This window comes from Brachycentrus maculatus, unplaced genomic scaffold (assembly GCF_059751285.1).
Source record: "Brachycentrus maculatus isolate JH-2025_06_01 unplaced genomic scaffold, ASM5975128v1 h1tg000269l, whole genome shotgun sequence".
Taxonomy (NCBI): Eukaryota; Metazoa; Arthropoda; class Insecta; order Trichoptera; family Brachycentridae; genus Brachycentrus; species Brachycentrus maculatus.
This window is the reverse complement of record NW_028281020.1, coordinates 80,945-107,706: the sequence shown is the minus strand read 5'-3', so window position 1 is coordinate 107,706 and position 26,762 is coordinate 80,945. Positions and strand designations below refer to the sequence as shown.

Sequence of the window (26,762 nt, the reverse complement as noted above, 5' to 3'; positions counted from 1 at the left end):
GGAACAGGTAGATGATTTCGTGTATTTGGGTAGTATGTTTTCTAGGGATGGAAAGATTGATAAAGATATAGAAAGGAGAGTGAATGCTGGGAACAAAGTGAACGGTGCACTGAAATCAGTTATAGCAAATAAAAACCTATCAGCGGAAGCTAAACTGGCAGTGCACAACGGAGTCCTGGTTCCAACTCTAATGTATGGAAGTGAAACATGGAGTTGGCAAAAGAAGGATGAAAGTAGACTGAATGCAGTCGAAATGCGATCTCTCAGAAGAATGTGTAACAAAACGATGTATGATAGATGTGCGAATAGTGAAATAAGGAAGGAATGCAAAGCTGAGATAAGCATTATCGATAAAATTAAGAAAGGTGTGTTGAGATGGTTTGGACATGTAGAACGAATGAGTGAGGAAAGAACGGTAAAACAAATTTATGAGGCGAATGTTAGCGGGAAAAGAAGCAGAGGAAGACCGAGAAAAACATGGCACGATCAGGTATGCCAAATACTTGAAAGTGGTCAGGTTAGGAGTCGTAACAATCGGCGGGTATGTATGAGGAGATGCATGAACGTGGAAGAGGCGAAGAATGTTTGCAAGGACAGAGTGGTGTGGCGCTCTATTCTCTCTGCCTACCCCTGCGGGGAAGCGGCGTGATGGTTAGTTAGTTTTTTAGTTAGTTAGAAAAAGTGATCAGCCCTCCACTTCAGGTACCAGGCCTGGGTAATATTTAATAAATATTAGAGTGAAAAAATTAGTTATATTTCTCGGTTACTATAAGCATGTTTAACCTCGGCTCGTAACGCACGTTTGTGCTGGAACCTTTAGTGCATGTTGGTCTTCGGGTCGACCGAAAATTGTATGTGTTAAACATTTTGTGTAGTTTTAAGTGTGTAAATAGTGATATGGTAGTGAAGGGTGGTATTGTTTGCATGCTGTGGTAGTGATTGTCCTGACGAAGAGACGGGTACGTCTCGAAACCGGTAGACATAAATATCTCGGTGAGTGGTTATATACTTATATTATTGACATTTTTGTAAAAAAAAAAGTAACAATAAATCCATTTTTTTCTTTCATCGTAACACTTCTGACAGTATCCCTATAATCAGATTGCCCATCTTTCACTATTCATAGTAAAAAGTTTTAACAAACTTGTATGTTCATTAATATAGCATAGAATTTAGCTGCGTTTAATTTTGATTTGTATATGAGTTTTTAAGAACGGGTATTTATGGATTCCACATATATTTAGCCCATCTTTCAGAGAAACAAATTATAGTGAGTTCAGCTGTCGGAAAGATATTGTTAGACTATTGAACTCAGAAATAAATATTAGTAGCAAAAAGCGGAAACTTGATGTATAATGTGTGTGTATTATACTTGTATACTGTCTGCCTCTGTAGTGTTGTGGTCAGTGGGTTTAATTTCTGAGCTGAAGATCCTGGGTTCGATTTCCGGGGGAAAATAATAAAAGGGAAAATAAAATATGATATGTAAGTATGATATGAATTTTCATATTACTATCATTATTTTAAAATACATGATTTCCCAGCAAAGCACACATATCACAATAAACACATCTTATAGAAACGTATACAGAACTACAGGATCTAAAACATAGAAACACATCAAACAAAATCTAATACATACGTCATATGGTCAAAAGAAAACTCAGCAAAAAAGTTATACAACCTGCTTGTATTATCCATAAAGTCATTAAAGAAATTAAAAAACGTGTAAAGAACTATTCATAAATGGAAAATGGAGGTGAGTACGTCTGAAATAAAACGCATCACACAAAAACTAGCTAACAAACTAACCATCAAGCCGCTTCCTCGCAGGGATAGTCAAAGAGAATTGAACGCCACACCAATCTGTATTTGCACACAATCGTTTCTTCTTCCACACTTCTCATTTATACACACCGATTATTCGGACTTCTGACCTGACATGCCAAATTGCCAAATTTTCCTCGATTTTCTTCTGCTTCTATTACCAACCACATTTGCCATATTTTTTTGACTATCCTATCTTCACTCATTCGATTTACATTTTATTGCATGTCATAAACAATTTTTATTCATAGTTTTATTTTATTTAAAATCTATCTATTTTTAATTAATGTTTTACTTAGTAGATCCCACTATTTCTTAAAATCTATTGAGACACGTGTTTTGATGCATTCCGCATCATTTTACGGTGTTTGAGATGATCTGGAATGCATCGAAACATGCGTCACGATATATTTTTTAGAAAGATTGGTAATACTAGTAAAACCCTAATTAAAAATAATTATTATCTGTTGACAATTAACCATGACACAGTTAGTATTTAAAAAAAATAATGATAAAAATATTTTGCCATTAATGGCACCGGAGCGGACGACTGATCACGTTTCCTTCGCGTAATCGACGATCGAGATAATACTGAGTCAATATACCGTAGAGCGTTAAATCCACCACTGAGTTGGGTTATTGGGTAAAATAAATATCAATGCTTCAATAATAATTACTTACTAGCTGCCCATTACTGTCTTTGGGGAACAACATTGGTAAGATAAATGGTGACATATTTCATTGGGCATTTTTCTAAATTGACAAAAAACGACGTTTTAATAAAATACGATCTGAAAAGAAAGTATTCCGTAAAATTAAATATTTATATGAAGTTTATTAAAGTAGGAGTGCCATCGTGCTAAAACAACATATTTTTATTAATTTATGGGTATTTTTATTTTTTTTTGATACTAAAGGTTTTTTATCTATATGAAAACTTGTCTTTTTAGAAAAACGCTCTAAAATAGTGTCTGATTTCTTGTATTTACTTTTTTTTTAAAGTCTATAATGCAAACGATTTATCGATAAATAATTCTTCAAAGATATACATATTTGTAATATTTCGATGCGTTGTACAAACAATAATTGTATTTCTAGAAAGAAGAAAAAAACATGCTAAGGAAAAGATATAGTGAAGTTATTGTTTTTATTCTTTAATCGTTTAACAGAAAAATTAAAATGTAAAACTACGTGTTTCTAAAAAAGCTTTGGAAAAAGAGAATTTTGTAAAAATGCAAGACAGACTATATATTAAACTATTATTATTTATTATTCCATTTTTATATAAGTTTTACTATATATAGTAATATGAATAAGGATTAATATATTTTGTATATTAAATGTATTGTTAACTTTCGGATATGGTAATATAACACTATCCTTATCATTCATCGATCTTTTTGCGTAATACAACTTAAAATTACATTTTTAAATGGTATTACAAAAGTGAACGGTTAATGATATACTATACTATAAATACTAATTATCCCCCTAGGTAATGTTATATGAGATCAAGTAACAGAATATGGTGGTTGTTTTGAACAGTTTAGGAAAATTTCATTGTTTGCAGCAACCGATATGTTTTAGTACCTCATCACTCGAATTGATGAATAGCCTCTTTTGAGATTTTCTGTTGCGCCTGATTCCGCACGTCCCACCACATACGACCACATGGTGTTCCACATGAGAGGGTTATTGATTTTTCTTTGTTTGTGGCATTTCGCTAACAGGAAGTAGGCAGTAAGCAGAAGGGTGGGCCGAGGTGACACGTGGTCTGAACAATATTTTATGCCAACTTATACCTACCCACTCAGCGCACTTTTATCCGTAGAGACTTTAAAAAGATTACCAAACTACTCTAAAGATTCATATTCGATGAAAATAGTGATATGTTGTGAAACTTATATCCCAATATACATATCTATATATGTATCTCTATATGGTATAGAAGACAAATTTACTTCCAAGTAATAGCATATTAGAAGTTACGTGTAGTTTGTGTGTATATATATATAAACAAATTTTTATCAAATTGTTTATTTATTTAATATTCTTACAAGTTTTTTCAAAAATATGATTAATTTTCTAGACATTTCTACTCTAAATCTTAAAATTAATTATACTGTCCTCTACAATAAAGAGACTAAGCTCTTTTACTTGGAGAAAGACCCACATTTATAATTTATTGTTTAAGTGTGTAGTGATACATTTTATTTATGTACAATACATAAATAAGTCCCTTAATTTTTTAAAGCATTTTAATGTCTCAATTTTTTTATGTATATTGGAAGGTTATTGAAGTACTTTGTTTACAAATATTTAAAGTTCTGTTGGATAATATATCCAAAATTAAAAACGGTTATTGGATTGAATTCTACTTTTATTTACATATATGTGATAATATGTGACGCGTTTCGTCTTATTAAGACATTATCAAACACTTTAAATAAGACAAAACGCGTCACATATTCTCATGTAAATAAAAGAAGAATTCAATCCAATAACCGTGTTTTATTTTGGATAAAATACCCAACAATTCAATATGGAATTCTAACAACTGTCTGAAGGTACAATAAATAATTTAAAGTTCTGTTGGAATTGTTTGTTATTGGATTTTGGTTTTCTAAAGTCATTTTTGTATCTCGAAGATGAACTTTTCTTTGTATTAATATTTTATCGACTCCAGTACCCTAAATGTAACATTAAAAACACATTATTCATTACACCTTGACGTCGCCCACCTTATCAAGCTGATATACCTTGGGAATATTAGAAGGAGGGGTAGGGAGATGAAAGAAAATTCAGCACAAAAAAATATACTTAAATTAATTTAATTAAAAATATCAAAATTATACGAAAGCGACTTTAACTTAAACTAATCTTAAATTGCTATCTTAAATTAGCTTAAAATTAATTAATCCTATCTTAAATTAAACTTATTCTAACCTTTGGTGAAAAAGATGCGCCGTGATGCTGGGGTGGCCGTGATCCTTTGTGAAAAAGCTGCGCCGTTGGATGCTGGGATGAGGTTCTTCTTATGACGGGCCGCCGTGCGATGATTCTTGCTTCTTATCTTCTTCTTCCCCTAGTAGAGCTTCAGCTCTTAATTTGAGGCTTATGACCCGGCGTGGGTTTGCTTTTGATACTCCGGATGAGTAACTCCCTTTTTTCTATCTTCTCTCTCCCTGCGTAGAGCTCCCGCTCTTCTCCTCACTTAAGTCTTAAAACCTGGTGTAGGTATGCTCCTTCTAACTGATTTCTCCCGACTGCTCGATCCCCCTGATCTCTCCCGACTGCTCCTTCCAACTCCTCGATCCCACTGATTTTCCGAATGCCCCTTCCAACTGACTATTCCGACCAGTCCGACTGGTCGGTCTTCTCTGATCCGATGGATCCCTTCCAACTGATCCTTCCAATTGTTGGCTTCCAAGTCCTGGCTTCCAAGTCACTATTCCGACCAACTCTTTTCCGGCCAACTGCCGGCTTCCAAGTCCCGGCTAAAATATTTGCGCGCACAGAATTTTTTTTTTTACCTAAGACTAATTAATTAAATGGATTGATGATTGATTTTTTTAGCCAGCCTGAAAGGATAAACGTGGTTTCACCACGTCAACCTTAAATAACAGGTGTAGTATGCATTTCTAGAAAGTGGGTAATAAAACGTAAAGCGTAAAGAACATAAAGAAATATACAAAAATCATAGCACTAAAATAAAATTTATCTACTCTTTGAATTGGTTTCGAAAATGATGTAATGGTGAGACGAGTAATATATAAAAATAGAACAATAAGTTCACTCGATCTCTCTAATTGAAAATTTATAGATCAGCGGGAAATCCATTTATAAAACTGAAGCTTTCCCACCATTTTCGATCTATGTAGAGTACATTCATCTAAGTTTTCAATCAATTTAATTACGAGACCTACTAATGTATGCTGTTATTAAATTTAAAAAATGACTAATTCTGAAAGTTTACTGTCCCCTATCAGAGTCCAATGGTGCATAGAGCACTGCATCAAATTTGTAAAATATTATGTTGATCTTTAATTCATGGCAAGTGATTTTTTTTATCAAATTTGTAAAATATTATGTTGATCATCAATTCATGTCGAGTGATTTTTTCCCCCTCTTGGGAATTGAACCCAGGACCTTTAAGAAGGTAGCCAAATACAGTAACCAATACACTTTAGAGGCCGATAAAAGAAAGTTCTGAAAGTTTAAATATTATTTATTTAACAAATTAACAAACAATCTATGTTAGAATTGAAAAACACTTTTATGGTTTATAAATCTGAAAATTCAAAATATTTTACATATCGTATGTTCCATTTAAAAAAATGTTTTTATTAAATCAACCATACTTCACATAATTATACGTATACTTTCATACGCACTACAGAAGTTTTACATAAACACGGTAATACACGGTAAAACTTAACAAAGCTAATAAACACAGTTCAGTCACATTTTCACATTTTTTATTTTATACAGAGTGGAGGTCAAATCCGAACCCTCGGACTCACAGACGAGACGCTAAACACTAAACACGAGATGAAAATCTGATTTTGACAAAAAATCGTAAAATGTCGCTTAGCAAACGTTAAAACAAAACTGAGCAACGATGATACAATAATAAAAGTTTATGTTTTTTTGAATTATTATGGTTATATCTACTTATATGACATCTGTTCGGATAAAATCGTGAATGATATGTCTTTTTTATGATAATATGTAATAAAGTTTTTTATTAAATTTATTATCAAAAGTTATTATGTTTGTCGTTCATGTGTTATTATATCATTGATAGTTTCATGAATGATTTTTTATTGAATATTTTTGCGATAAGCTAATCCTTGAAATATTGATAGCTTATTGTCACGATTCTAATGCAAAACCATGTATTGCTATGAAAATAAATGGTGAACTTCAAAATGTCAATGGCCTAATTTTATACAGTGAGAAGGCAATAACTGGAACTGGTAAAGGATGGATGAAAGCAGAGTGAACGCCGTTGAAATGCGCTCCCTCAGACGAATGTGTGGAAAATCATTGTATGACAGAATTATAAACGAAGAAAGGAATGTAAGGATGAACAAGGAATAATTGAAAAGATTAGGAAGAGTTCTTTAAGGTAGTATGGACATGTGGAGTGAATGGATAACGAAAGAATGACGAAGAAAATATATGTGACGAATGTAAGCGGGGAAACAGAACGAGGACGACCGAAAAAGACTTTGCACGATCAGATCAATCAGAACCTTAAATCGGGTGTTGTCGAAAGTCTGCGTAATCGGAGGGAATGTATGACTAGATGTATGGATGTGAAGGAGGCGAAGAGTGAATGTCAGGACAGAAGAGTGTGGTGTTCCATCCTTTCTGCCTACTCCTGCGGGGAAACAGCCTGATAGTAGAAGTAGTAGTAGTAGTAGAAAGCAAACAAATTATGTGTTTTATTTTATTGAGTATTATTTTCAATATCTTAATGATTTTTCATTTAGTTATTATTTAGTCAAGATATCTACCAATTACTCATTCCAATTTGTCATAACTGACCATCACTTTACAAGTAAATATTTTCACTGAAACGCACCTAAATTATTTTCGCACATTTTCAAAAACTTTAAAATTTTCAAATAAATTGAACTGTTATATGGACTATTTGTGAAAATTCGAATAATATATCAAAGTTTACGATTAAAAACCGCCACACTATAAGACGGTAAGCGTCTTGGAGTATCTCCCTATTTTCATAATATTAAATTTGTTCTTTGAATCCTGATTGAAAAATGGAGAGCTAGCTGACTTTGACTGATACAATATCTGATAGTTGTATCTTAAGTCATGATTTTTCAAGGACTGTTTTAAACGATTTCATTTTATTTTAAAATGGCTCTGTGTAGGTACTTTATTTAAATATAAAAACAGTTTTTTTACATAAAAATTGAAAAGTATTAAGGTTTCGAAATTTTTAACATGCCTTCTGTGAAAATTCGTTTAAAAATGGGATAAAATTTAATTAAGACAAATTCAAAACGAAATTCTACAAATAAATGGCGCTTATTTTACTTCTAGCGAGTGATTCTTACCATGCCACACTGTTTTGTTCATGTGTAACCTATGACATATACGGTATGAAGAGTGTTCGTAAAATATTAAGAATTCTGATGTTCTCGTGTAACGTCACGTCCTCACGTTCACCCCGACCTTTTCATTGCACATTCTCTCCTTTAGAAATAGATGTGAAAAAGGAAAGAAAAAAGGTTCACTGCGTTGGTAGAAAATATTTAAGAACTCCATTTAACGACAGTGTCGGTGATATTGAATTATTATCTTTTAAAAGAAGCAAAAATCATTTTCACGAAATATATTCATGAAATGTTTAAATACGAATGAATTTTTTTTTCATTTTTTATGCACATTTATTTGATATGTTATTCAGATTTACATATGATGGATGCTGAATTGCGTTCCAAAATGTCGTAAACAAAAAGGTATTTTTTTTAATGTTGTAAAAACGCTCTAACGTTTATTTCTTGTCATTTGAAGATTCGTATGACATAGTGTTAGCCATAAAAAACATAAAAATTTGCATAAAATACGTTCTTTATCAGTTGTTAGAAAAAATTGAGTTTACATTGAATTCACATAGGGCTGTGTTATATCGTTAAAATTTAGACACACTGGTAAAATAAAATCACTTAATTGAATTAACGAACATTTTTTGTTTGAAATCTAGCTTATTTATACTAGATCTTTAAAAAAAACTAGTGTCGAGATTTTATTGACATCATGTCATAGATTAAGATGTTGGAGATGGAAATATAAAAGGCCGGGTTGGATAATAGGGTTTGAAAAAATGTCATCGGCCCGTATAAATGATCACTTAAATGAAGGCAAACCTTGAATTTTATTGAAATAGTGAAATTATTTCGAGAAATAAAAATACTTTGTATTCTGATCCACTCACATTGTGAGTGGATCAGTGTGATCACAAATGTGAGTGGATCAGAATACAAAGTATTTTTATTTCTCGAAATAATTTATCAAGATGATCCACAAAGTTAATGCTTTCAATATTCAAAACATGAAATAGTGAAATTTATCGGATATCATATATACGAATAAGGCATTGGTATTCTAAATATAATTTATTATGATTCCTGAACACAACACAAAACAGTTAGGTATTGCCCGTACCATAAAAGAAGACATAATAAAGAAGATTTGCTCAGTTTTTGTATTGTATACGTCTAATTGGCGGTACCACGATAATGCATCGTTAGTGTTAAAACACAATTTTGTCTGTGTTAGTACCATATTCAAGTTAATTTTCATGTTACACAAAAAAAATATATATTACAAATTCTTAAGCATGGAATTTTTTTCGATTGCAGCGACCTAATCGCATATGATCTCTCTAATATTCTTTATCAATTATTGATACGTTTTATTTTAACTTTATTCTTTACTTATGATTACCCTGAATCGGTACCTAAATCGTGAGACTGATCACCTTGCATAGATGTAATTAACGTCAGCATATCATTGCAACAATTTAATGCAGTTGCTTCTGCACCATTGGATGCGGATAATAGTAAAAAGAATAATAATAATAATAATAATAATAATAAGAAGAAGAATAAGGTTATTTTGGATAGATCCATTGCAATCGGAATTAAATGTTATACTCATAGTATTGTTGTCATTTATTACAAGTCATTTCAGCCCTATTTTTTCTCTGAAATTTGTAAATGATTGAACACTTTTTGTTTTTGGTCATAAATCAACTTGTTAGCGTCAAGATAAATGCTTTTTTGGATAACACATAAAAAAACTTTTATTTTTATTTTTACAATTTGTTTAAAAATCACCATTTAAATGTATTATCAAAATTATTGGAATGCTTGGTATGTTTATAAACATATTAATAATACATTTTAAAGTAGGTAATTGGTCTTTTATAATAAAAAAATAATAAATATGAATTATTTTGTGCAAATAACACAACCTTGTGCAATCATGCATGCAATTATATTCATTTACAAATACTAAATAACCAATAAAATATCTAATTTTACCTAGAGAGCTTAATTGATTATTTTTTGGTTTGATCATTATGAAGAGGGGTATAAATAATATTTACTATATGATATGTTACAAGTACCGATAACCGTGGAAATTCACGGAATAGGCGATAAAAAAGTACATGACAAGCGATAAAATTTGTTTGATGACCCAAGAATTTAGCTATGATAAAATAGGAAAATTAGAGATAAATGTGAAATGATTATACATATTTTACAAATGACATATTTACATAATGAATGTCACAAATAAATTAAGGCAATAATAATGATATATCTATTAATTTTGATTTGGTTAATTTATATTTGAAAAAAATAATATTTGATCCTATCCCTTGTTAGCAAATGATAAATATTTTTTCCCACCAGAAATACGAGAAACCGTCAAATATTTTATTGTAATAACAGCCAGTTAGTGTCTGGATTCAATACTGATGTATAGCAATACACCGAATGCAAAACCACGTCAGTGCTTTGGCGGACCATATCGTTATCTAGAATATGTAACTTCCTAACACTAAACCAATCATACTTTTAAAAAAATTGGCTAGTGCTTAATTTCTTGTTTTGTATTATATGTTTATTCCTGTTGAGATAAGTACTTTTCGAACCAGTAAAATACGGAAAGAGAAAACAAATAATTTTATCATAAAGTATACAACTGTAATATGGTTTACTATGTACGAATTGGCTACGCCATCAATAAAGAAAAAAAGATATCTTCGGTAATCTAACAATATTCAAAACCACACAAGGTATTATTGCAATCTGATTTGAAGAACAGTAATATTTACAGGGTAAAATGTAAAAATTGTTTAATGACCCAAGAAATAAGCTATGGAAAAATAGAAAAATTAAAAGATAAATGTGAAATGATTAAATACATTTTACAAGTGACCAATATTCAGTTAATATCATTAATAAATTAGGCATTAATAATTTTCTTTTAATTAATTTTGAGATTTATTCGGTGATCTAACAATACTGAAAACCTTGTAAGATGTTGCAAGCTGACTTAAAGAACGGTCATTTTTACAGGGGCACAATATAAAGATTGTTCGATGACCCAAGAATTTAGCTATGGAAAAATGGGAAATTAAGAGATATATATGAAATGATTATATATATTTGACAAATGTCGTACACATAATTAATATCATACATAATTTAGGCTAACAACTGCTTTCCATCAATTGATTATTAGTTATCTTCGGTAGTCCAAAAAACTGAAAACCTTGTAAGATATTACAAGCTGGCTTGAAGAACAATAATTTTTACAGGGGTATAATGTAAAAATTGTTTGATGATCCAAAAATTAGTAGTGGTAAAATGAGAAATCAAGAGATACATGTGAAATGATTATATATATGTATATTTGACGAATGACCTACATATAATTAAAGTCATTAATAAATAAGGCTTATAATAAATCTCTATCAATTCATTTTTAGTTGTCTTCGGTAATCTTACAAAAGTGAAAAACTTGCATGGTATTGCAAGCTGATTTAAAGAACAGTCATTTTAACAAGGCACAATTTACATACGTGGATACATCATATATTAATTTTTTTTTTTAGGGTTAAATATTATCGTGAGATATCAACTAAATATGTATCATATTATTTTCACACATCAAATCGAAGATTTATTTCTACAACAATATTAGAGGATTTTTTTACCGTTTATTCTAAAATGCACTCATTTTTTACAGGGGCACAATTTATGTGGTTGCATATATTTTTGCAAGTATTATTGTGAGATATCAAGCAAAAATCATTCAAATCAATTCGGAAAAAAATACTAAATTTTTAATTTTACGGTTTTGCAATATTACTGCATTACTTGAGCAATAAGTTTTTTTTACCGTTAATGAAATAATGAACTTGCTTTGTATATTAAAATCGTATACAGTCACCAATAAATAACACAACATCATCATAACACAAACAATTGTCGCCGTACAAATGTACACACACGTGAAAATGATACGGTATTAATTTTAATTATTTTTGTTTACACGTCGGTGTTAGCAGAAGTTTTATAACCTCAAAAACGTCAAAGGAAAACGGCGAGCGCGGCGGGCGCCAAATCGATCCGCACGGGAAATTCGCGTCCGAAAATGTGAATGACGTCTCCAAAATGGCGGCCGGGGAGAAGAGGGATTTTATAATGATTTTGTACTCACGCTGCGATGGACTTGGACAGCGGCCAGCGCTCCATGGAGGCCTGGTACTTCATGTTCTCGATCTGCTTCTTCAGTGCGTCCTTATCCATGGCTGCTAAGATACTGGCGTCCATAGCGCAGGCTCAGCTCCCAGATGCGCTTGCGTCGACTCGCCGACCGAGGGGCGGTAGAGGGCGGAGGGGGGGCTCCCTGCGTAATATTCCTGTAACAAAACTCCATTCAAACGGCAGAATGCGGAACGCAGTGCATTTTTTTTCGGAACTGTCATTGCACTCTCTCGTTTTAAATTTAGGTATATGTACTCTAATCTACTCCATGGAAATTCGACCTTTTATGCATTGCAAATTGCACTGATCTTGTTTTTTATTTTAAGCGCATTTTACAGTAAAAACAAAACTATTTTGTATGTGTAGTTATTGTTGTTAGGAGTCGAAATAACGGCGGGTATGTATGACGAGATGCATGAACGTGGAGAGGTGAAGAATGTTTGCAAAGACAGAGTGGAGTGGCGTTCTATTCTCTCTGCCTACCCCGGCGGAGAAGCGGCGTGATGCTTAGTTAGTTAGTTGTGGTAATGAATGTTTATTCATTTATTATTTTATTTTCGCCCCACAGTGTAGTGGTTAGCGTGCTTAACTACCATGCTGGAGGGCACGGGTTCGATTCCCATGAGGGTTAAAAATAAATATTAGTGATTTTTCAGTATAAACCCTGGATCGGTACCTGAAACAGAAGGCTGATCACCTTTCCTTCTTATATTTAACGATCAAGATAAAATTGCTTCTATACGACGCAGTGCCTTATGCACCATTGGGTGCGGATAAGGGTTAAAAAAAAAATTATAAGTTATTATTTATCATCTCTTGACTTATTTTGACACTTTTCGAATTTGCGAGAAGCTCTTGAAATTTGCATGTGATTATAGTTATGTTTGTATGGTAGACACTGTTAATTTATTTGTTGGAAAATATTCACAAAGCGATAATTCGCAGCTAAAAATAAAACTTTGTAATTAACCATATAACAAATACTAAACATTGAAAGCAGATAAAAAACTTTTATAACATTGCATAGTAATAATTTAATATTTCATTATCTATCGCTTATGTCTTCATTGCTTTCCAACGCAGATATGATTTGATCACTTAAATATCAGTCTCTATTACGACGATCGATTGTAATGGAGACTGCCACCGAGACACCTAATTAAACAAAGGTATTGTAGACAGTATAATCATATATATGTACACATTCCAAATGATATACGAGTTGTTACTGTTATAGAGACCACAACTTAAATTAGGTGAATATCAGTAATAAAAAATATCAACCTTTTGTAAATTTTTCAGTTCTCACCAAAGTTACTTAAAATGATCATTTTATTTTAAAATCTATACATTAATAACAAGTGAACTGATAAAATATAAAAAAAAAAACTAATTTATATTTGAACTTTGTGATTTTCCATTCTATAAATAAAATGTAACTTTGTTTTAAAATCACTATAAATATTTTATTATAACTTAATTATAATGTCTACCTTTGTAATTTGATAAATGTTATTTGAAGGTTAATAAGGCTTTCAGAATTTTCTTCAATGTAAGTTAAGCAACTGAACATTATTCAGGTTGAAGACCGTAATCAGGTTAAAGCAATATAAGAAAATCTGAGGGGAGAGTACACGTCTATCTCCATAAATCTTACTGCATTGTGCAAACAAAGCAACCCCACGCCGATATGCGGAAGGAGAGGCGTGAAGAAAGTGACGTCATTTAAAAAAATGGCCGATAGCTGAATTGGAGGGAAAATGTGACGCCTAAGACTATGTTTGAGCGATCCATCAAGGCTGATAGGTCCCAAAGGCTAAAACATGCCCAATCGATTACCCGTGAAATGATTTTACTTTGGGATGTCGCCGAAGTGAAAACGTGTCAATATACCCAGTCAAATAATATATAATGGATCGTTTAACAAAATGTTACAGAAATCGCTTCATGATTCTGGTAACACTTAGAGGAATAAAGGGATCGACAATCATAGAACGTAGTTCTTCCATATAACAGAAACAATTCACAAACATAAAAAATCTACTCATAGTCTCACAATAATATTAAAATAGACATTACTTAATCATTTTCCTCTGTAATTTATTTCATATAATTGTTTAATAAAATATTCATAAAATATATATCGATTCAATAATCTTTTTATCTTTTCATATTCTTTGATCTGTTATTATTTTGAAACCTTCATTTAGCGCCTTTCTTTAGTTTAATGTATTTATTCATTATTATCTTTTAGGTATAGTGTGTGAAAAATTCTTAAATTTTTTTGTTGTTATAATTTTTGTATACCTGTGACTCACGTTTTGTAATTTTACCTTTTTATCATTTGTAGCCTCGTTAGAATTTTTATACGAGTATAAAAAATGTATGAGACTACTTTTTGAATTGTATCATAAAACATATATCGTTTCTCGCATTCGCATAAGTTCGGGGCCGGGTTTTTGTTCCATTATTTGAGTTTATAGATTCATACCCACTCTACCACAATATGATTTTTTTAAACTATTTTTATTTTTTAATAACGAGTCGCTTTTATGCACGAAAAAACCATAAAATTAAAGTATTTACCTTTATTATTTAATACAAAATTAAACACTTGAATATACAACTTAGTGAGTTTTATTTATATATCGTAGTCATACGGGAGAAAGTGACCAAGTGTATTTTTTACAAAAACGTGATTATTGACCATTTGATATCTTACAAGCTTAATATTGCCCCGGAAAAATCCCAAAGCCAATTTAAACATGGAAGTATTATTAATTGACTTGTTAAAAATGACTAACTGCATGGATGTTTGTTTTCTTGCCAAGCAAAAGTGACTTAAATGGCCCTCTTGAACATGTTACGTTTTGTAAGTTAGTCACTTTCTCCTGTACGACTACGATATATACGACTAGTTTCGAAAACTCACAGAAACTAGTCGTATATATATAAAAAATTATTAAGTAGTATATTCAAGTGTTTCTGTTTTTTTAAATGATCAACATGTCATTCCACAAAGTTAATGCCGAATCAATAAAAAATATATTAATGTATATACTAAGAACACAAATTCTCTTCTAACTATAAAAAGCTGTCCTATCGCATTCCCAGATCTGATACAGAAGCATATAGGCTTCCTGACAGACATTCTTTTGTCAATATTTTTTTTTGTTTGTTTTATGAACTAAGTTGCGAAATTTATAGAAAATTTGAAACAAAATTGTATCCAGATTTGACTGTGATTTGACATTAAAAATCTTTCAATCTCCTTATCACTGTTAATCTAAATAAACCTATGTTAATAAAACCACCACCAAATTTATATATTATTATCTTTTAGTTTAAAAAACAACAACCTGTGCAAGACATTAGTAGTAAAGTACACATTGAGTATTGCAATACGAATATTACGCTTCAGATGTCAGCCAAATGTAACATTATGTAGGTTCACAACCAAAACTAATTTTCGGTGGACTCCGTTGGGAATAAAACCGGGCCCTTATGTGTGATCGTACGAAGCTCTTATAATTGATCACTACACTGCGAAGGCGAAAAAAACCTTAAATTATTGCGTTCAGGTAAACATTTTACTAACTAACTAACTAACCATCACGCCGCTTCCCCGCAGGGGTAGGCAGAGAGAATCGAACGCCACATCACTCTGTCTTTGCAAACATTCTTTGCCTCTTCTACATTCATGCATCTCCTCATACATACCCGACGATTATTACGACTCCTGACCCGGCCGCTTTCAAGTATTTGACATACCTGATTGTGCCAAGTTTTCCTCGGTCGTCCTCTGCTTCTTTTTCCTACTACATTCGCTCCATAAATTTGTTTAACCGTTCTTTCTTCGCTCATACGCTCCACATGTCCAAACCATCTCAACACACCTTTCTTAATTTTATCGATAATGCTTATCTCAGCCTTACATTCTTTCCTTATTTCATCATTCGAACATCTATCAAACATCGTTTTGCCACACATTCGTCTGAGGGATCGCATTTCGACTGCATTCAGTCTGCTTTCATCCTTCTTTTGCCAACTCCATGCTTCGCTTCCATACATAAGGGTTGGAACCAGAACTCCATTGTGTACTGCCAGTTTAGCTTCCGCTGATAGATTTTTATTTGCTAAAACTGATTTTAGTGCACCATTTACTCTGTTCCCAGCATTCACTCTCCTTTCTATGTCTTTATCAATCTTAAACATTTTACTGTGAAATGTAAATCCGTGTCTACTTGTAACCTAATTCAGCTTCAAAGGCAGGGTTTAAAAATAAATTCTGCTCACCCTCCTAAAGCGCCACCCTTGTTGTGCTGTAGCAAAGGGGTGATATTGTAAGGTTGGGCGCGTTAAATGGGGGCAACAACCCCCTAGTACTAGTCGTACCCATATCCAATATCCATACATCAATACCTAACGAGGAAGGATTGTCATTCGGACACCCTGTATTAATGAAACCTAACATTACAAATTGTTTCAAACTATTGTTTGTCATATGGGTACCTATATCTGCTCGATATCTTTATTAAGAATATCCATATTTTTCTCTATGCTTATTACTCATTTTTAATAACATATTTCGTGTGATGTTCGACTCTGAGGTGTATAGTTGGCGTGTTTAGCTACCATGCTGGAGGTCTTGGGTTCGATTCCCAAGGGGGGGGGTGAAAATAAATATTAGTAATTTTACACTCATATTTATTTAATATTACCCTGGACTGGTCTCTGAAGAGCAGGAATTACCTTGCCTTTATGTAGGTAACGATCAAAATAACACTGTTTCAAAACGATGCACTATTGGGTGTGGATAAAGCTAAGAAGAAGAAGACAAACATCTGTTGATGAAAATTTTCGAAACTAGTCATGTGTAATGAATAAAGCTCAATAATTTGTATTAAACAAGTTTTAATTTTTTTAAATAATCAACATGTCATTCTACAAAGTTAATACCGAATCAAAAATAATATACTTTAAATCACTCTAAATGTAACATTGTGATATCTGAAAAAATATTGTTTTCATCTCTCCAAAAATTACTGCCAAATGCGAGTGTATTTTGATTTATTGACCATTAGAATAACAGTGTGCCATCTGATTCCGATACTGCTTTCAGTTTTATGATAACTATTGATTTGTGTTCGTACGTAAACGTACTTTTTCGCAAATTTATGGATATTTAGTTTTGATTGTGCGAATAAATCTGAAACTTTATGAGAAAGTATCACAAATTGTTCGTTGAAGTATAACCGTGTTTTTTACAGGGACACATTAAAAACAATGTTATTTTTTGAGGTTAAAACGGACCCCAATCAGTCATTTTATGGTTGATGAAGTTATCATTTATGCCATGTTAAAAACCAGAATCGAATGCAGGTACAGACAATAGTAATAATGAGTTTTACTTTAAAAATAATTGGATGCTGATATCGCTACTCTATTTTTTTTAACAAGATAAACAGAGTTTAAAATAAAGAATTATAATAAAAAATAACGTTATTTTAAGGTTTAAATGAACCCCAATAAGTTTTGACAGGGTTGATGAAGTTATCATTAATGCCATGTTAAAAACCAGGTCCGAATGCAGGTACAGACAATACATATTTATAGTGGGTTTTATTTTTAGCGCTCGTCCAAAATAAATTGAGTGCCAATATCGCTATTTTGTTATTTTTTGTAAACAAGATAAACTAAGATTTAAAAATTAAGAACTGTAAATGACTATCAGAATAAAAATATATATTTGTATTTTTAAAACAACTTAATTATGTTTGTCTGTCTAACATCGTCGAATGGTAAGCTTTATTGGTTATCGTGAGATTCTTATTTTGATTCCCGGAATATACTTGTGACTTTATTTTTTACAATTTGTATTACTTATGTATTATCTTTTATAAGTTTATTTTCCGTTAGGGATTAAAACGCATTAAATTGTCCAATTACAAACAATAGTTATGCAACCCTGTGTGCCCTCACCATTGCTCCTATTCTCATTTCTTATGTACTTATTCATATCGAAACCTTTTTCAATAATGTAAAATATAACAAAAATATTAAAAATAGATTTATATTTCCAAACCAAAATTTTGATTAAAACGACATTTACTTTAACTACACTCATACTCAAGCTTAATGTGATATTGTCATAAAATGGGAGCTATTTTCGCACTCATGCCTTCTAACTTCTATTTGTATTTGGTTTGACTGTAATATGTGACATCATTGAGGTAGCATGGATATCAAAAAAATATTTAAAACATGTTCGTGATGAATAATTAAATATATAATTTTGATGACGATTAAAAAGATAGTTTTAGTGATATAGTTTTAGTTTATATATTTAGTTATATATACACAACACAAATCACTGTGATTTCTTGCCTAGCAACGGTCCTGTGCAGGCGACTTTATCGCATAATGTTCTTAATTAGGTTCTAACTACAGCTACGCTTGAGAGACAGCTGGTAGTGTTCAAAATTCCTGTCATTTACAAGTCCCTCCAAAGTTTTCATACTAGTTCACTCAATACCTTCCCGACTCGAGAGCTACAGGATTCCCATTTATGTCAGATTTATATTGTACAATTTTTCTGATAAATAAATGAACAAGTTTGAAAAAAAAAATACTCTTTTTTGTTTTACACATAAGTATAGATTTATTTACATAACATTTTCCACTACTCCATTTTTTTTAATGTTTTGACACCAATAACATCGAAATTATTTTTATATGGAACATAGTGTTTTATAAACATGTTTTTTTATCTCTTATTTTGTTTTATAACAGTATATGCAGCCATATTCTCATAAGTACGTTTTGTCTCTACGACTACTCGTAATAAATATTCCAATCTTTCATATACCGCCTTGATCAAGTTTTTATTAATTTCGATTTGCATATTTAATCATTATAAAAGCGTTTGCATGCATAAAAAAGTAAATTCTAACCCTCATCAAATTGAAACTAAGCATAGGGAACCGAATTTGTGTTTCCATGTGTGTTGCTACATAAAATGTGTGAATGCACGATTATTATCTTTTTTTATAAAAAATGTTACATGAATCATTTTATGAAGGCCCAATTTACAAATAATTTTCTTTTTGAAACTGAATATTTTGGTATATTTTTTTCGATTACTGATTAATTTTCCAGACATGAATTTTCCGAATAACTGCCATCTTGCGGACTTATTTCAAAGGTTAACTTTTCCATTTTGTCGGTAAAACAGTGAGTATTGTTTGGTTTGGTTATAAAGTCGAATTGACAAGAAAAAATATTTCTAATGGCTCTCGTATTATATTAAACTAAAATACAATAATTTGGAAGTAATCAAATTAAATTGATATAGCACGCAAATTATCTGAAAATTGATTTAAAATAAGTGAGTCATCAATAAATATGTATTACTAGAATGAAGCTGACGAAAATAATATCTGCTTAAATAAACAGTTTTAATAAAACTTGCCAATAGTTTTTTTGTAAGCCTCCACTCTTGTGCGAATGATTTTAACTCTTATACATAAAATGCATTGTAATAGTAAAAAATATATACAAGAGGAGATAGAGAGAGGGAGGAAAATAACAAGAACAACGTTGACTGTTATTAAGGAAAATTTAAAATAATTAGTCGATCAACACGAATAAAATCATAATAAAATATAAACAAAAAAAATATTGTTACCCTAAATACAACTATGAAACATGGATCATAAATACATAAAACGTAGTCGTACAGGAAAAAGTGACCAACTGACAAAACGTAAAATGTTCAGGAGGGCCATTTAACCGTTTTTACACTTTTGTCATCAATTAAAAATAAAGAAATAATGTTTTCACGATTGTGATAATTTTTGTGCGAAAAGAGATGTTTGCTAATATTGGAATGAAAAAATAATATTTTAGAAAATTTTCATCCTAAAGTTTTTAAAATTACTTAAAGCAGTTAATCACTTTTTCCAGGCAAAAAATCTAGGAAAAAATGTAGATAGTCACTTTTGATTCTTAGAATTAGATTGGAAACGTTAGTTACAGATACAAAAGTTTAATTCAAAGCATTTTATTTTATTAATTTATACTAAGAAAGAAACTTTTTTTTGGAAAATAAACTAGCTGGTAACATAACATTTTTTTTTTAAATAACATAATTTTTTTAAAATTAAATATACAAAAAGTAAAGAAGTATAATTCTGACTCAGATTCAGAATCTAAGTTTGGTTCTGGTGCTCTGTCTCCTTTAATATTGACAGAAAGTGATCTGTGCCACCCATACTATTCCCGTGGAATTGCACCAGTATCACCAACAATTTTTTCTTCTTTTTCTTAGTTCTTTGTATAAATAATTTAATGGAGGAAAAATTACTGAAAATCCTCACCCAAATACTGACAGGATTTTAAAATCTTCGTTATACGAATACTTATACATATTTTTTCCTGGAGCTCATATCGCAAGCATTTAATTTGCAGCCATGAAACAATTTCGCTGTCTTCATTTTTATCGGGTTTTTTGTCATGTTTTTGGCAAGTTGATTTGAGATCTGTTTATGTCTCCGTAGTGTCATGGTAAGCGTGTTTAGCTACCGTGCTGGAGGTCCTGGGTTCGATTCCCAGGGGGGGTTGAAAGTAAATATTAGTGATTTTACACTATAATATTTATTTCATATTACCCTGGACTGGTCCCTGAAGCGTAGGAGTGATCATCTTGCCTTCATGTAAGTAACGATAAAGATAGCACTGCATCAATACGATGCAGTGCTCTATGCACCATTAGGTGCGGATAAAGGTTAGAAGAAGATTTGAGATCTAACATATCGTCAAATTTTAATTCATGTACATTATATGGATCACTCTTTCTTGATTTTTACACATTTTCATCAACAATTTACCTCTACTGGCCATTTGACTTCGAATTCAGTCACTTTGTTTCTCTGTAACATTTAAATGTCGAATGTTTCATACCGAACTTTAACTAACTTCATGGTGTTGAAAATTGTTACAACAAGCAATAATGTCCAACTGTCACTTGGTCACTTTTGCTTGTAAAGAAAATAAACATCAATGCAGTTAGTCATTTTTAACAAGTCAAAATATTATACTTCCAAGTTTAAAATCGCTCTGGGATTTTTTTCAGGGCAGTATGAAGCTAGTAAGATGTCAAATAGTTAGTAATCACGTTTTTGTAAAAACAGCAGTTGGTCACTTTCTCCTGTATGACTACGATATTTACATCACTGGGTTTACATTGTCTACAACTATATAATATCCAGTGGTCGAAATGGAACAATTTAACAACTGGCGCCTCATAAGGGTAAAGTACACATTATCCAGAGCTTTTAAATTGCGGAACTCGAGGCATAAAAGTGTAAAAGAAATGCTCGATAAAGTTCTAACTTACACGTATGTGCAGTCCATATGTGCGAGTGAAAACTATTATTGCTCCATTTACATTTTCTTTTAAACTTATATTTAGAGTTAAAATTTTTAAAAGGTTTGAAAGACAAAATCGTTCTACTGTTAATATACAAATTAGTCTACTCCGTGGCATTGCGTTTTGTGAGCAATAAATAATAAATAATAGTCTAAAAACATCGGTGGACATGAAACTTTATATTATGTGGCCCTTTCGAATATTTTTTTTTTTCAAAATTAAAACTAGTAAATGGTTTGAGATTTCAGAATTTGTCTTATCCGTACAGATTTTGAACAGTTGGTACATATGGAAAGAAGAAAAATATCTAAAGACGAGGCTCTAATGGCAGTTTTAATAACAGTAAGTCTTTCTATTCTACTTCTACGAGACAGCTTCACACTACACACTGCAACATTGTTGTCGTTCTGTAACTTGTCTCAAATTTTCTATCCGAGGTAAGATACCATAAATTTGAGATTTCGGTCTAAGCTTCTCAGCACACGGGCGTTTTTCGTTTTCTGAATTTCGTCGCATTTCATTTTCAGACACCGTATGCTATTTGAAAATGTTGCGGAATACATCAAAACACGTGTAATAATAGATTGTAAGAAATAGTGGTATTAACGAAGTTAAACTGAAATTTAAATGTTTCTGTTTTACCTTTAGGCAATGGCGGAATTCTATTCAAAGATACTTTTTCTACTAGTGTGAATTTATCTTAAGGATCTCGATAGACTTATTCAATACAAACGGAGGGCCATCCGGTTGTCAGTGAAACCTTATCTTAGTAAATACATTAAGTTTCCTTAATTTTTTATGTTTTGTAAGCATTCACGTGATGATATAACGTTAGTAACGTTAACAATTTAACTTTCTTTACTTTATAGAGATAGGACTTCACCACCATTGGAAATCATACCTTAAACTAATTGCCCCCTAAAATATTTTTCCTGTGTGGATCAAACGTAAGAAGTAATAAAGTAAAAAAAGAATTCGGGCTTAATTTAATCAAATACGACAAAACGTTTGCCAGGGAAAGTATGGAGTTGACAAAAATTGAGGAAGCAATAGGACATAAAGATTGATAAATCTTGATTTAGTGGTGTTTAATTTAGAAAATATGATATGATGAATAAAAAAAAGAACTGTCACAAATATTGAATGATACAAGATTTCGAATCCACTGTGTCTATTGTATTGTTGTATCTATTTTAGTGTTTTTAAGGATCAACCTTATTCATTCATTATTAACAATACACATCCACTATTATTTTTAAGACATAAAAACCAAATATGCTTTAAATCCTTGTTAATAGGCAAGGAGAATTTTATAAGGCAAATAATAAACATTAAAAAAATAATCAAATACGACAAACAGCATACGTAAGTGAAAGGATGCCAAAGTGTGGGTTCGTTTACAAGATTTCGAATAACTAAGAATCAATTTAATTTGGAAATAAGGCATTACTATATACAATACCAATACCAGCCGACAGTGGCTGACAGAGTTTCAAATTTAAATAAGCAGCATAAATTGAATTTTAAATTTGAATAATTTTAAATTCAAGTAGTTGAATTAAGTACATCTAGCAGCTATGATGACAACAAATCGATACTTATAAATTTGCATAGTTTAAATTTAAATTAATTCTTCAAACTTGAATAATTCAGATCTTAAGTAATGATAACTTTATTAACAATTTAAATTTAGAATACTTTGAAGCAATTCTACTTTTTGTTTTCATCTGTGAATTTTCTGAACACACATTTTATGAAGGTTTCTGATTTACGTCGCAGACGAAGTTTTATTCGAAAAATTCAGATGAAGTTTTCAACTGAAATATATTATATATTTGTACAAATTTTCACAAAAGTAATGTGGTGAATGTTACAAAATGTATGACGTGATTACTTAAATTAGCCAACGAAAGGTCTAGGATCTGTAATTGGTCAGACTTCCATTTTCTAATTATAACAGGATTCTTAATTTATATTGTGATGTTTCTTTCTTTTTTCTCTAATCTACATAGAGTAGTGCAAAACGCACTGATTCAGATAATACTTAAAAGGTTTAATCAAAATTATTAGAACTAACTAACTAACCATCACACTTATTCCCCTTAGGGGTAGGAAGAGAGAATAGCATGCTACCACCACTCTATCTTAGCAAACATTTTTCGCTTCTTCCACATTCCAATATCTCCTCACCCATATCCAGCGATATTTCAACTCCTGACCTGACTTCTTTTTATATATGTGTTTATATATTTACATATATATACATATATATATATATACATATATATATATATATATATATATATATATATATATATATATATATATATATATATATATATATATATATATATGTAATAAAATAACTAGGTACCTACCTATACATTTTATTAAGTACTTACAAATAGTACCTACATAAAACAGTTCTACCACCAGATGTCGCATGCGTCGCACAGAATTAAACAAAAGAGATCCGATAGAAAAAATATAATATTCTGAACTGTCAGAATCAGATAGATAGATAGAAAAATATTATAAAGATAAATTAAGAATAAACATTAATTATAAACTTTAATTACAAAGCAACACATTGTTTATTTTATTATTATACACCCACTTTATATATTATTTACACCCAATTTATAAAGAAAATTATTACCACGTTATATATATATATACATATATATATATATATATATATATATATATATATATATATATATATATATATATATATATATATATATATATATATATATATATATATATATATATATATATAAATATATATATATATATATATATATATTTATATATATATATATATATATATATATATATATATATATATATATATATATATATATATATATATATATATATATATATATATATATATATATATATATATATATATATATATATATATATTGTGTGTACGTGTGTGTATATAATACAACTTACCTGACCACGAACTTACAATTCGAATGTTTAACAGCTTCCAAATTAAACCAATAACTCCAATCTTGATACCAATGATTTTTCCAAACTTAAATCTGTAGGATGATACACCACAAACTTGAATACTTACAAAAAGGAACAACTCCCACTATTAATTAGTTTAAAAGGGACAATTAACACTTTCCCCAACGATTCCCGACCTCTGCGCTCGGCCGAGCCCTAATTGCGCGCGTGCAGAATGACTTGTCTCCGCGCACACACTGGCGGACTGGGTAGGTACTGAATACTGAGAGTGCGAGTCTAGGAGTCATGACATCTTCACTTGACTGTCATTAGTGCGACAGACGCTGGGCCCTGTGCCTTGTACGAACTGTGGAGGTAGGTGCCAGTCATTAAATACTGTAGGAAAAATGAACAATTGTCCCAGTGGCGCCGCGTGATGAACTATATGAAAATAATAAGTCAACTAAACTCTATTCCATTGAGTTGTCAATGGAGGTCAAATATAAAAGTGAAGGTTTACAGATACGAGATTTTTTTCAGCACCACTTTATTTTACATACTAATGAAACAAATAAAAGTATTTATGTAATGATTGTTTCAAATTTGATGTTTTTACTATTATTTTTATTCCGTAGTGTAATGGTCAGCACGCTCGGCTACCGTTCTGGAGGTCTTGGGTTCGATTCCCAGGGGGGGTAAAATAAATATAAGTAATGTTTTCACTGTACTATTTATTCAATATTACCCTGGACTGGTACCTAATGCGGAGGGCTGATCACCTTTCCTTCATGTGTAAACGATCAAGATAACACTGCGTTTGTATTACGCAGTGCCCTATGCACTATTGGGGTGCGGATAAGGGTTTTATTTTTATTATTATTCTTATTATTACAGTATATTCATTTTCTGTCTCATGCAATTTCTGATATACTCATAGATATCTACTACCCTTCATTAAACTCATACAAACTTTTTGTTTGTTTGTTGAAGAAGTGTTATTATTGATGTGTCACTCAATTGGAGGTGCTTTGCCGAAAAAAGTATTATTATTGAAGAAGTGTTATTATTTAACGATTAAATTAAAAGAATAAGGTTTCTCGTTATTATGTATGAAATTTGTAAATCGATTTATTTTTTGGTCTGTTTTTTTTTTCTCTTCTTACTGTATCATTTAAAAATACTAATTGGATATCACTAGTAACATTTCAATGCAATTTTTTCGTGCAAAATGTGTTAAATTCACCATTTTACGAGTATTTCACAAAATGATGTATACAAGATGTATACAGTCTCTAAAAGGTTCCATGACATTATCGCAGTACCGAATTTGCTTTATAAGTAGACGTGATTATTAGCTATTGGTCTGGCAATAAACGCCCTGGAGTGTGATGGGCAATGGAGTATGGACGGGTAATAGGCATGATATTTGTTTAGTAGAACAGTACCACCCGCACGCCACTGTATTTGACCTAACCCCGATCTGCCTGTTTAGTGTCAATGGGCGTCGCCTCCGAAACAAAGTCTGCAACTCCAACGCGAAACAGTCATTAGGGCACTTTGTAACAGTGATCATTAACAAAATAAAAATTTGATAAATATTGTCATATTATCTTATGACATCTCAATGTACATGAAGAAGAATGTAGAAACAATATTATTTTGAAAAAAAATTAACGCTGTACTTATTATTCATAGTTTTTCGTGTAATACCACCCAAAAATCACTATGGGTGGGATAACTGAAAATAAAAGATGGATGATAACGAGAGTGTTTAGTACTTTAAATACACAGTTAATGATGTTTTTTGAAATACAATTATTTTGGTCTTTATAAGAAACTGAAGTTTATTATTTTTTGAGATCTCATCAAAGATGAAGAAGAATATGGATGTCAAGGCATTTACGGGGCTTACGACCAACATAGGCTAGTTTAAGTGATCACTTTACCTACGTGTAACATTCACTAACTCCTATAATTAAAATAACTCCGATTAAAATAACGAGATAATCCAGATTTGTGAACAAGTATTTGGACACTCAAAATGTTGTTAAGAAATATTGTCAGTTGAAAACATGGTCCGACATTTTCAGTGTGTCCAAATACTTGTTAAGAAATCTGAGTTATTCCAATTAGGAGTTATTTTACATTTTTGACATCGCAACATGGATGTAGAAGACATTAAAAATATCGGTATTTACAGGGATTACGATCTGTCATAGGTTGGT

At 31.2% G+C, this 26,762-nt stretch overlaps 1 protein-coding gene across 3 annotated transcripts in view; it reads right to left on the bottom strand.

Annotated features, from left to right (window-relative positions):
• Ggamma30A (guanine nucleotide-binding protein subunit gamma-e) overlaps positions 1 to 24,817 on the bottom strand; it is a 167,772-nt gene extending 142,955 nt beyond the window's left edge. The window contains exons 1-2 of one of the 3 annotated variants that reach the window (XM_088266477.1): positions 24,554 to 24,817; positions 12,097 to 12,298 (exon numbers count right to left, since the gene is read on the bottom strand). In XM_088266477.1, coding sequence (XP_088122603.1) covers positions 12,097 to 12,209 — 113 coding nt within the window. In that variant the 5' untranslated portion in view covers positions 12,210 to 12,298; positions 24,554 to 24,817. Of the gene's footprint in view, positions 1 to 12,096; positions 12,299 to 12,819; positions 13,289 to 24,537 lie in introns of those variants that run through there. The other 2 variants (XM_088266476.1, XM_088266479.1) reach the window with 2 other exon arrangements.
• Between the last annotated feature and the right edge of the window lie 1,945 nt (positions 24,818 to 26,762).